Source organism: Bombina bombina, chromosome 7 (assembly GCF_027579735.1).
Source record: "Bombina bombina isolate aBomBom1 chromosome 7, aBomBom1.pri, whole genome shotgun sequence".
Classification (NCBI taxonomy): domain Eukaryota; kingdom Metazoa; phylum Chordata; class Amphibia; order Anura; family Bombinatoridae; genus Bombina; species Bombina bombina.
This window is the reverse complement of record NC_069505.1, coordinates 493,288,467-493,301,875: the sequence shown is the minus strand read 5'-3', so window position 1 is coordinate 493,301,875 and position 13,409 is coordinate 493,288,467. Positions and strand designations below refer to the sequence as shown.

The following is a 13,409-nucleotide window of genomic DNA, read 5'->3' as shown; positions in this document are numbered from 1 at the left end:
AAATTGTCTTTTTACCTAGGGTTGTGTCCTTGGATTATATAAATCGGGAAATTTGTGTCCCTTCTTTGTTTCCTAGTCCTAAGATTTCTTTAGAGAGGTTTCTTTATAACCTGGATGTTGTTGGAGCTTTGAGGTTTTATGTAGTCGCTTCTAAGGATTTGCAGAAAACTTCTAGTTTGTTTGTTTTCTTTTCTGGTTTCAGGAATAGGCAGAAAGTTACTGTTGTTTCTTTAGCCTCTTGAATGTTTTGATCCATAAAGCTTACTTGGAGGTGGGATGGCCTCCAATTAAACAGATTAGTTTAGTTGCCACGTTTTGGGTTTTTAAGAAAGAGGCTTCTGCTTCTCAAATTTGCCAGGCAGCTACTTGGTCTTCTTTGCATACTTTTACTAAATTCTACCATTTGGATGTTTTTGCTTCTTTTGAGGCAGCCTTTGGTTGGAAAGTCCTTCAGGCAGTTCTGGTGATTTAACACCCGGGTGCAGCTTCTTTTTAGCCCAGTAATGATTTCACAAAGTAAAACATTTCTGTAGTATATCAGTCTGATTCCGCCTATTATGGTTATTCCAGTGCCAGAATACCAGCCAATTCCTCTCTGAACAAGGAACACAACAACCTCAGATAATCATTTTGACCTTCATTGGGCCTCATCAGTGAGGTGCAGCTATATATATAAGATGTTTCTTTTCTCCCTCCCTCATTTCTCATTATTCGTGGACTCCACAGGTTGGGAATTAGTTCCCAGGAGTTATTGATCATGGACTCTCACCACCTGTATAAAAGAAAACATAATTTATGCTTACCTGATAAATTAATTTCTTTCATGGTGATGAGAGTCTAGGAGACCCCACCCTGTTATTTTGGCATTGGTTGATTTTTTGTTTTTGCTCTTATTTCTTCTCCTACCTTATTGGCTTGGCTATATGTCAGATTAGTTTCCAGTAGGGGGGGATGGGTTTTTAAAGAGCTATTGGGGTTTGGGAATCGTTTCCATCTCCTAATGTTAGGAAAGAGTAATTCCCAGGAGTAATGAATTGTGGACTCTCACCACCATGAAATAAATTAATTTATCAGGTAAGCATAAATTATGGTGGAGGGGGGGTTGTTTTGTTTTTCTGACATTATTTGTTACATTTCCCTTAAACCCAAAAATGATGCCAATGAATGTGTTGAGAGTAAAAGCCATAAAAGAGACAGTCAAAAAATGTGTTATTGACAGTCCTAGAAGCAGTCTCTGTAATCAGCAAACCCACACACTTTAGCTGTACACTGTGCCAATTCTAATTGAATATATTTCCAACTCCAATACAATACTGTCCTTCGAGGGTACAGAAATAGCCACCACAATCAAACTAATGTAACGCAATGCACAAATCGCTGGGAGCTGTCCATGAGTCAGTGCTGAAACTCATATATTTACACTTTCTAGAAAAGAAATAAAACACTTATGTGTAGTGTCACACATCAGAATCAATGTAGCTTGTTTCCTGTCCAGAGTGCCTCAAAATACAATATTTAATTGCAGTTAATGAATTATGAATAAGGCCATGTCATGAGGAACATAGTTTGTATACTGTTTAATTCCTGAATTATTTAATATGATATGTTTTAAAGTGACAAAAATAAAGACAGAGAGAAAAGCTTCCAGACCTGTAGACAGATACACAAAATAAAGACTGATTCTTAGGTAGAATAAATACATGGATAGAAAGACACAGAAAATGGGGTGATAGACGGATGGATGGACGGACAAAGATATATTATATTGGTGAACAGAAAAATACAGAATCACTGGTAAACAGATGGAGGGACAAAGAAATAGATGGATGAATGGACAGACACAGACAGATAAGGATTAGATTAGATAGATAACCAGCTCTGACCCTTCTCAATGTCGTGTTAGCTATAATTAATTGTTCTATTATCAGGAGAAATTGCAATAAGTGTATAGGAGTTACATAATGTTCAGAGAATGGAACAAATGTACAAAGATAATTAGAAAGAAAAAAAATATTTGTATTTCTCAATTTAATAGAGAGTAGGAGGTATTCCCTAATGGGAGAGACATGAAGAGGGAGGGAAACGGAGAGGGAGAGAGAAATGATTAGATAGAGGGTGAATGGAAAATGTGTTGAGCAGGAGGGAGAAAGTGATATGAAAGGAATACTGAAGCAAGAGAGACAGAGAGAGCGGGAGAGAGAGGGAGAGTAGTGAGGTAAAGAGAGACTGAAACACAAGACAAGAGAGAAGGGAGGAGAAGCAGAGCAAGAGAAAGGAAGAGAAATGAGAAGATAGAGGTTGGAGGGAGATAAAGAGAGGTGAAGAACGAGGGCGGGCAGGAGTAAGAGAGAGGGAGGAGAGACATAGACAAAGAGAGAGGAGACCATAAAATGGGGGAAAAAAGACAGAGAGGGAGAACAAGATACAAAGAGAGAGAGAGGAGGGAGAGAAAGTAGAGAGAGAGAGAGAAATATATAACGTGGCAAAGGGAGGGCAAGAAAGAATGGAGACATATAGAGATGTAAAGAGAGAGAGAGATGAAGAGAAAAAATGAGAGGAATATAGAGCAAAAGAGAGGAGAGAAAGACAGATAGAGATAGGAGAGAGCTGGAGAGTGAATAAAGAGGCACAAAGATACATATGAGTGACAGTCAGTGGAAACATACGAGAAAACAATATAAGAGACATGATGAGCTCAGCCATTGGATGAAATTATTCCATCAATTATTCCAGAAAATCCAATTAAATGTCTTTACCACTAGGAAAATAAATCCCTGGGGAAATAACTTGACAAACCTGTAGGAGCGGCTGAGTATTTCCTGCACCTGCGGCAAGAGAAGTTGTGTGAATAAAGATGTCAGGACACATTAAACCAAGTGCTCTTAATTAGCATGTAATTGGCATTTATTTCATTAGCAGGTTCATTACAGCACAGCGTAGGGTCACAGCGGACCTGCAGAGACACATGAAGGAAAAGCAGAGGAGGCTGTAGGACAGGATTGAAGTGTAGTGACAAAGTAGTGTATGAGGTGAGCAGAGACACGGTTAAAGGGACACAAAACACTCATTTTTTTCTTTCATAATTCAGACCGAGCAGGCCATTTTAAGCAACTTTCTAACTTACTCCTATTATAAATTTTTCTTCGTTCTCTTACTATTTTTAGCACCAATCAGTAAGTGCTGCCCAGGGTGCTAACCCAAAATGGGCCGGCTCCTATGCTTTATAGTCTTGCTTTTTCAAATAAAGATAGCAAGAGAACGAATAAACATTTATAACAGGAGTCAATTAGAAAATAGCTTAAAATTGCATGCTCTATCTGAATCATGAAAGAAACATTTGGGATTTTGTGTCCCTTTAAGGTGTTAAGTGCTGCATAGAAATATTGTAATAGAGCTGTGTGCGGAGTCAATACCGGAATAGTAGTTAGCGTTGCAGGGCTGGATCGTTGTGCAGGAATTACAGGAACATTATAGGGTTATGCAGAGCAGGTTGTAGGTGTAGAAAGAAAACCGAGGCGCCACAATGGCATAGTACCACCGTACTCACAGATCATTTGTCTCATTTGTATAATCACTTGGTTCGGTGGTACTAGGCTATTGTGGCGCCTCTATTTTGTTTCTACAGATTACCGCTCATCAAGATTTGACCGTCCTTTGACAGAGAGCTGCCTTTGTTTTGGTTTTTATGGACTTTTTGTATGTTTTGTATTTGTTTGCTACATGTTTTAACTAATGTGTTGGTATTAGTTAGGAAGCGCCCCCTATGGGATATTTTGCATTAGTACATCTTTCTCATTTTTTTATCAACAGGTTGTAGGTGTAGTGACTGACCTTTGTGTGGGGTTTCAGTATAGGAATAGCAGAGAGGGCTGGATGGAGGAGTAGTGACAAAGATATGTGTTTTGGGAAACTAGAGAGAAGGATCAAGATCTAGTGACAAAGCTTAGTGTATTGGGTCAGCATAGAGATGGGAGAGAGGGTGTTCTGTAATATTTCCCTACCTTGTTACGTTGTCCTACTTACGTAACACGTACAACCAAGCCTACGTCTAGATAGAGACCTTTCAATATGAGGCTGATGTTAAAACAGTGATCGTATTCTGTATACTTTTCCTACCACCTTATATTTCGCTGTTTTGAGTGCAGATCTCGCTCAAACATAAATAATTAAAACATAAACACAAAATATTTGTATGGTATTAGCTTGTGATGACAGAGTTCATTTTATAACTGTATTTTTTCAGGCTATGTAACAAAAAATAATGGAAACATAACTGTACCCTGAAAAAATACAGTTATAAAATTAATGCTATCATCACAAGCTAATATCATGCATAATATTTTGTGTTTATGTTTTCATATTTTATGTTTGAGCGAGATCTGCACTCCAAACAGCCAAAAATCACCATCTGATCAATATTTTGACATCAGCCTCCAATTTAAACTAAAATGGCGGATATGAAAGTGCTCTATCTGGCCGAACGTGTTACGTAGGTAGGTTAACGTAATCAAATATAACAGAACAACGGCAGCTGGGCCAGATGGAGATACAGTTACATAGCTGTGGGTATGTGGTTGGGAGGGAAGTTTATAATGGAGGTGAGGTGCCAGAGCTATATGTATAAGATTAGAACAGGAATAGCATGCAGGGCAAAGTGGTGGTGTATTGACAGAGCTCTCTTTGTTAGGCTTCAGCACAGAAAATAGAAGAGAGGACTGTGTCACATTATGAAGGTGTAGGGTCAGAGTTGTTTTTCTGTGTGGCTGCTACAGGAATAGTAGTAAGGGCTACATGGAAGGATGAAAGGTGTAGTGAGAAAACTTTTTTTGTGACCAGGAACTGCAGAGAAGGCTTTAAGACAGGATAAAGGTGTAGTGACAGAGCTGTGTGTGAGGGTATTGTTACTGGGACAGAATAGAGGGTTACAAGGTGGATAGAGGTGTATTGATAAGGCTGTGTGTGAGGGTATTGTTACAGGAACAGCAGAGAGGGTCACAAGGTGGATAGAGGTGTATTGATAAGGCTGTGTGTGAGGGTATTGTTACAGGAACAGCAGAGAGGGTTACAAGGAGGATAGAGGTGTATTGATAAGGCTGTGTGTGAGGGTATTGTTACAGGAACAGCAGAGAGGGTTACAAGGTGGATAGAGGTGTATTGATAAGGCTGTGTGTGAGAGAGCATTGTTACAGGAACTGCAGAGAGGGTTACAAGGGGGATAGAGGTGTATTAATAAGGCTGTGTGTGAGAGAGCATTGTTACAGGAACAGCAGAGAGGGTCACAAGGTGGATAGAGGTGTATTGATAAGGCTATGTGTGAGAGCATTGTTGCAGGAACAGCTGAGAGAGTTGGAAGGGGGATAGAGGTGTATTAATAAGGCTGTGTGTAAGGGTATTGTTACAGGAACAGCAGAGAGGGTTACAAGGGGGATAGAAGTGTAGTGATAAGGCTGTGTATGAGAGCATTGTTACAAGAACAGCAAAGAGGGTTGCTAGGGGGATAGAGGTGTATTAATAAGGCTGTGTGTGAGAGAGCATTGTTACAGGAACAGCAGAGAGGGTTACAAGGGTGATAGAGGTGTATTAATAAGGCTGTGTATGAGAGCATTGTTACAGGAAAAGCAGAGATGGTTACAAAGGGGATAGAAGTGTAGTGATAAGGCTGTGTATGAGAGCATTGTTACAGGAACAGCAGAGAGGGTTGCAAGGGGGTAGAGGTGTATTGATAAGGCTGTGTATGAGAGCATTGTTACAGGAACAGCAGAGAGGGTTACAAGAGGGATAGAGGTGTAGTGATAAGGCTGTGTGTGAGGGTGTTGTTACAGGAACAGCAGAGAGAGTTACAAGGGGATAGAGGTGTATTGATAAGGCTGTGTATGAGAGCATTGTTACAGGAACAGCAGAGAGGGTTGCAAGGGGGATAGAGGTGTATTAATAAGGCTGTGTGTGAGAGAGCATTGTTACAGGAACAGCAGAAAGGGTTGCAAGGGGGATAGAGGTGTATTGATAAGGCTGTGTGTGAGGTCATTGTTACAGGAACAGCAAAGAGGGTTACAAGGGGGATAGAGGTGTATTAATAAGGCTGTGTGTGAGAGAGCATTGTTACAGGAATAGCAGAGAGGGTTGCAAGGGGGATAGAGGTGTATTGATAAGGCTGTGTATAAGAGCATTGTTACAGGAACAGCAGAGAGGGTTACAAGGGGGATAGAGGTGTATTGATAAGGCTGTGTATGAGAGCATTGTTACAGGAACAGCAGAAAGGGTTACAAGGGGGATAGAAGTGTATTAATAAGGCTGTGTGTGAGAGAGCATTGTTACTGGAACAGCAGAGCGGGTTACAAAGGGGATAGAAGTGTATTAATAAGGCTGTGTGTGAGAGAGCATTGTTACAGGAACAGCAGAAAGGGTTGCAAGGGGGATAGAGGTGTATTGATAAGGCTGTGTGTGAGGTCATTATTACAGGAACAGCAGAGAGGGTTACAAGGGGGATAGAGGTGTATTAATAAGGCTGTGTGTGAGAGAGCATTGTTACAGGAATAGCATAGAGGGTTGCAAGGGGGATAGAGGTGTATTGATAAGGCTGTGTATGAGAGCATTGTTACAGGAACAGCAGAGAGGGTTACAAGGGGGATAGAGGTCTATTGATAAGGCTGTGTATGAGAGCATTGTTACAGGAACAGCAGAGAGGGTTACAAGGGGGATAGAGGTGTATTGATAAGGCTGTGTATGAGAGCATTGTTACAGGAACAGCAGAGAGGGTTACAAGGGGATAGAGGTGTGTTGATAAGGCTGTGTATGAGAGCATTGTTACAGGAAAAGCAGAGAGGGTTACAAGGGGGATAGAGGTGTAGTGATAAGGCTGTGTATGAGAGCATTGTTACAGGAACAGCAGAGAGGGTTACAAGGGGATAGAGGTGTATTAATAAGGCTGTGTGTGAGAGAGCATTGTTACAGGAACAGCAGAGAGGGTTGCAAGGGGTATAGAGGTGTATTGATAAGGCTGTGTATGAGAGCATTGTTACAGGAACAGCAGAGAAGGTTACAAGGGGGATAGAGGTGTAGTGATAAGGCTGTGTGTGAGAGCATTGTTACAGGAACAGCAGAGAGGGTTGCAAGGGGGATAGAGGTGTATTAATAAGGCTGTGTGTGAGAGAGCATTGTTACAGGAACAGCAGAGAGGGTTACAAGGGGGATAGAGGTGTATTGATAAGGCTGTGTGTGAGGGTATTATTACAGGAACAGCAGAGAGGGTTACAAGGGGGATAGAGGTGTATTGATAAGGCTGTGTATGAGAGCATTGTTACAGGAACAGCAGAGATGGTTACAAGGGGATAGAGGTGTATTGATAAGGCTGTGTATGAGAGCATTGTTACAAGAAAAGCAGAGAGGGTTACAAGGGGGATAGAGGTGTAGTGATTAGGCTGTGTATGAGAGCATTGTTACAGGAACAGCAGTGAGGGTTGCAAGGGGGATAGAGGTGTAGTGATAAGGCTGTGTATGAGAACATTGTTACAGGAACAGTAGAGAGGGTGGCAAGGGGGATAGAGGTGTATTAATAAGGCTGTGTGTGAGAGAGCATTGTTACAGGAACAGCAGAGAGGGTTGCAAGGGGGATAGAGGTGTATTAATAAGGCTGCGTATGAGAGCATTGTTACAGGAACAGCAGAGAGGGTTGCAAGGGGGATAGAGGTGTATTAATAAGGCTGTGTGTGAGAGAGCATTGTTACAGGAACAGCAGAGAGGGTTACAAGGGGGATAGAGGTGTATTGATAAGGCTGCGTATGAGAGCATTGTTACAGGAACAGCAGAGAGGGTTTCAAGGGGGATAGCGGTGTATTGATAAGGCTGTGTGTGAGAGAGCATTGTTACAGGAACAGCAGAGAGGGTTGCAAGGGGGATAGATGTGTATTAATAAGGCTGTGTATGAGAGCATTGTTACAGGAACAGCAGAGAGGGTTGCAAGGGGGATAGAGGTGTAGTGATAAGGCTGTGTGTGAGGGTATTGTTACAGGAACAGCAGAGAGGCTTACAAGGGGGATAGAGGTGTATTGATAAGGGTGTGTATGAGAGAGCATTGTTACAGGAACAGCAGAGACTGTTGCAAGGGGGATAGAGGTGTATTGATAAGGCTGTGTATGAGAGCATTGTTACAGGAACCGCAGAGAGGGTTACAAGGGGGGTAGAGGTGTATTGATAAGGCTGTGTGTGAGAGAGCATTGTTACCGGAACAGCAGAGAGGGTTACAAGGGGGGTAGAGGTGTATTGATAAGGCTGTGTGTGAGAGAGCATTGTTACAGGAACAGCAGAGAGGGTTACAAGGGGGATAGAGGTGCATTAATAAGGCTGTGTGTGAGAGCATTGTTACAGGAACAGCATAGAGGGTTGCAAGGGGGATAGAGGTGTAGTGATAAGGCTGTTTGTGAGGGTATTGTTACAGGAACAGCAGAGAGGGTTGCAAGGGGGATAGAGGTGTATTAATAAGGCTGTGTGAGAGAGCATTGTTACAGGAACAGCATAGAGGGTTGCAAGGGGGATAGAGGTGTAGTGATAAGGCTGTGTGTGAGGGTATTGTTACAGGAACAGCAGAGAGGGTTGCAAGAGGGATAGAGGTGTATTAATAAGGCTGTGTGTGAGAGCATTGTTACAGGAACAGCATAGAGGGTTGCAAGGGGGATAGAGGTGTAGTGATAAGGTTGTGTGTGAGGGTATTGTTACAGGAACAGCAGAGAGGGTTACAAGGGGGATAGAGGTGTATTAATAAGGCTGTGTGTGAGAGCATTATAGCAGGAACAGCAGAGAGGGTTACAAGGGGGATAGAGGTGTATTGATATGGCTGTGTGTGAGGGTATTGAGGGTTAAAAGGGAGATAGAGGTGTATTGCTAAGGCTGTGTGTGAAGGTATTGTTACAGGAACAGCAGAGAGGGTTGCAAGGGGGATAGAGGTGTAGTGATAAGGCTGTGTGTGAGGGTATTGTTACAAGAACAGCAGAGAGGGTTGCAAGGGAGATAGAGGTGTATTGATAAGGCTGTGTGTGAGGGTATTGTTACAGGAACAGCAGAGAGGGTTAAAAGGGAGATAGAGGTGTAGTGATAAGGCTGTGTGTGAGGGTATTGTTACAGGAACAGCAGAGAGGGTTGCAAGGGGGATAGAGGTGTATTGATAAGGCTGTGTGTGAGGGTATTGTTACAGGAACAGCAGAGAGGGTTACAAGGGGGATAGAGGTGTATTGATAAGGCTGTGTGAGAGAGTATTGTTACAGGAACAGCAGAGAGGGTTACAAGAGGGATAGAGGTTTATTGATAACGCTGTGTGTGAGGTCATTGTTACAGGAACAGCGGAGAGGGTTAGAAGGGGGATAGAAGTGTATTGATAAAGGCAGTGTAGGGCACAATTGGGCCTGGAGCAAAGCTAAGGGTTAAAGCCGTAGGGAGAGATAGGAGAAGAGGGCTGGCTAGGGAGGTTAGTTGCAACAATGTTGCATGCAAGGGAGGGGCCCACTACTCACCTTAAAAGTGGGGATCATCAGCTTCCTGGCCCTCTTCTTCCTGGAATCCGGTGCAGACGAGTTCTTTCTGTTATTGTTCAGGGTAATTCTTAATTTCTTTGAACAATGCAGCGATCCAGACGATCCAAACTCCCTCCTCAACGCTTCCACGAGTTGGTGTTTGAGAAACCTGGATCTGGAAAACAGAAAAAACAGATAAGTACACTGGATGACATTGAAGAGCTAGATGACATAATTCCACCTACACAGTACACTACTGAGACTAGGCCTAGTACTAGTATAGCACAGTACAGACACTGAGGCAGATTTAACCGTTGCACGGGGCCCCTCTCTATTTACCCCCGTTTTGCCTACTTTGGCAGATGGGCCTGAATCTGTAGCCTCGGCGCCGGCGCAGCATGCCCTCTCAATAGCTGGGCCCGCTTCTGTGGTGGTTCCGCTTGCGCAACAAGCCCCTGTTTTGCCACTATTAGCCCCCCAGCCCGTCTCCACACCTCAGCAGGGCTTACCTGAAGCAGCCGTATCCTCCCTCATGTCCGCGATCCCTCTGTCGGCGGTCTCGGCGGTGTCTTCCATCCTGGCATCTTTAGTTGCGGCGATGTCCCCGGCGGGTATGCAGGCTCCTCCGTCGGGTCCTCCAGGTTCTCCGGCGGGTCCTCCGGTCCAGCTCCACGCGACGTCGGTGTCCGGTCCTCCAAACCAGGCCGCGAGTCCTCAGGGTCCAATGGTAAGTGCGCAACCGGAAGTTCCGGTCACGCGCCCATCCGGTTCCGGTTTCAGCGTCGGGACTTCGAGGGGACGGTCGCATCCTCTGCAGCTCCGGGAAGGTGAGCATCATGAGAGGATGTCGGCCGGGGGTGGGTTATGGGGCCGAAGGGGTCCTCAAGTTCGGCAACGGAAGGCTCCATTTCGCATTAATACCAGATTGCAATTTACTGGCAGCGGGGCTCAGGATTCAATTAGCGGGGTCATGCATAGAGGCCTTAAAAGTAGGAGGGGGGATTTCAACGAGAGCTAATAGGTTGAACCCCTTAGGTAGGGGCATATTAGCGAGAACCAGGGCGATAGATTATCAATCAGATTTCAATCCAGGAGGGCTAATAAGTGCGATTGAACCGCAGGGTCAGCATGCCCAGGCTCAGGGACAATTTAATGTGGCACGCCAACATAACGCTCAGAGTCAGGTTATTGCGGCGCAGCAACATAACGCGCAGGGGCAAGTTAATGTTGAAGTTCAGCACAATAGGTCAGATTCTCAGCAAATTAGGGCAGATTCTCAGCTAAGTAGTGCGCCATCACACCACATGAATGTACACGCTGTGGCGCAGTTAGGGATTTCTAGTGTGAATGCACAGGCTGATCCTATGAGTCACAATATGAATGCACTCGCTGTGGCGCAGTTGGGGAATTCTAGTGTGAATGCACAAGCTGATCATATGAGTGTTTCGAATGTGAGGGTACGAAGTAGTACAAATGCTTTGAATGTGATATCAACATCACGGTCACATGAGATAAGGGACAATCCTGCTTCATTGGTTCAATTACAAGGTAGCAGCGTGAATGTGGGGCATGAAAGGGCAAATGAAATAGGACAGGCAGGCTTACATGCAAATACTAGGTCAGGCTTGGGCCCTATTAACCCCCCCCTTTGCCGGTGTCTGTAGTGCTCGCGACCTGTTTTCTTTTTTACAGAACGCATCACAAGGGGATCCAAGCATGGAAGCAAACCAGGTTGATAGGCCTTCGGCTTCGGCTGTTATTCCACAGGAGCAGGCGGATGCACAGCAGCGTGAGAGCACGGCTAATTCCTTACAGCGAGACAACGGGGCGGTTCCTGGTCCTTCCACCTCCGGTATGGAGCATCAGGACGGCGCAGTGGCCATTCCTGGTAAGCCCTTTGCATTTACACATGACCGACATGACCAGGTTGACTCATCCCTTTCAGAATCAGAGTGTGACAGTGACACTTCACTTGGGCTAAGGGGTAAGGGTCAAAAGCGCATGTTTGCTATGGTAAAGAAAATGTGGCAGGTAATGCAGTCAGGCGCAGTTGGCAGCATGGCGCAGGCGCAGCTTGCGATAGGTTCCCCAGAAACTTTGCAGAGCACCACTATCGTGGGGGACAAGCGTCCGCCTATTAACTTAATTCCGGAAAGGAAAGTGGCCTTACACGGCGATTCCTTCCCATCTTACACTCCCTCATTGCATGGTCATTTGAAACCAAGGACAATTAGAAAAATACAGCAGGGCAAATATGTGAATATATTTGAATTATCTGCTGAAGCTTGTAGGCAGCGAGAGAAGAGCGCGGACGGTACTGGACCTAAAAGGTTTAAGCGTCCTGAAACTTTTGAGGAGTGGCTAATTTGCTTTAGAGTTTTCTCCTCTTGCTACCTGGAGAAATACCCGAGCCAATGCCACGCTATCATTAAATACACTGATAATATCCATTGGATTCAGAGGAAGTTTGCTGAGGGGGCTTGGAGAGATTATGATGCTGAGTTTAGGCAAAAGATGGCGGGTAATCCTGTGCTCACCTTTGATACAACTGACTCGCATCTTTGGCAACGCCTCGGCCCGCAGGGGTCACCCTCCTCCTCCACCCCCTCTAGCATCACCCTCCTCCTCCACCCCCTCTAGCAATCAGTCCTTTCGTGCTTCCAAAACTAAGCGCAGAGGTGGTACCTGCTGGGCATTTCAAGATAATAAATGCGACAGAGGTAATTCATGTGCGTTCAGGCACGTATGCCGATATTGTGCCGGGTCACACTCCGGGAGCGAGTGTGCCAGAAAGAAGGATTCAGCATCCGGTAGAGCACAGAACAAGCTCTCTCTTGTTGCAAAAGGCCCCAACACCGGTGAAGGTGCACGCCCTTGAGCCATGGCTTAGGGTGTACCCAGATTCGCGCGCAGCGTCTTTAATTTTTCGAGGCTTTACGGACGGTTTTCGTATACCGGTGACAAAAGCCATTAAAGGTTCCAGAGGCTATCGTAACCTCAAATCTGCTTACCAACACCCTTCGGTTGTTAGGGACAAGCTGGATAAGGAGATATCTATGGGCCGGGTAGTGGGTTCTTTTTCCTCGCCCCCTTTGCCGAATCTGGTCATTTCACCACTTGGTGTAGTACCCAAGAAGGAATTGGGAAAATTCCGTCTAATACACCACCTATCCCACCCTAGGGGCTATTCCGTCAATGATGCTATTGATCCGGAACTCAGCTCAGTGCGATATCAATCCTTTGATAGCGCCCTGGACTTGGTGCGGGGGGTAGGTGCGGGCGCCTTGTTGGCAAAGCTGGATATTTAATCCGCCTTTCGCCTACTGCCCTTGCACCCTTCATCATTTTATTTGATGGGTTGCAAATTTTAAAAGGGGTTTTACGTAGATAGGTGCTTGCCTATGGGCTGCGCCATCTCTTGCGCCTTGTTTGAAACCTTTAGTACATTTTTGCACTGGGTTTTGGAGCAACAGGCAGATAATAACCGCATTGCTCACTATCTGGACGATTTCCTCTTGGTGGGGAGTCCGGGAACTAATGAATGTCAGCAGCTGATGGACTCCATGAGAATCCTTATGTTGCAATTCGGTGTCCCACTGGCTGAAGACAAGACTGAGGGCCCGGGCACTTGTATTACGTTCCTGGGTATCGAAATTGATACTGTCGACAGAATTTGTAGGCTGCCTTATGGCAAAGTACGGGACATGCTTGAGGCGGTTGAAGCGGCTGTTTCTATGGCAACCATTACGCTTAGGCAGCTACAGTCATTACTTGGCCTTCTGAATTTTGCAGGCAGAGTTATCCCCATGGGGAGAGTTTTCAATCGGAGATTGGAAGCTAAGCTGAAGGGCAAACTCAGACCTTCTGAAAAAATTTGGATTTCAGAAGGCATGAGAGCTGACCTGA

The 13,409-nt window shown here is 44.9% G+C and overlaps 1 protein-coding gene across 1 annotated transcript in view; it reads left to right on the top strand.

Moving 5' to 3' along the window:
- Nucleotides 1–12,473, top strand: part of LOC128666837 (uncharacterized) — a 231,350-nt gene extending 218,877 nt beyond the window's left edge. The window contains exon 2 of the mRNA XM_053721639.1: nucleotides 11,196–12,473. Coding sequence (XP_053577614.1) covers nucleotides 11,220–12,143 — 924 coding nt within the window. The 5' untranslated portion in view covers nucleotides 11,196–11,219 and the 3' untranslated portion in view covers nucleotides 12,144–12,473. The remainder of the gene's footprint in view (nucleotides 1–11,195) is intronic.
- Nucleotides 12,474–13,409: the final 936 nt, after the last annotated feature.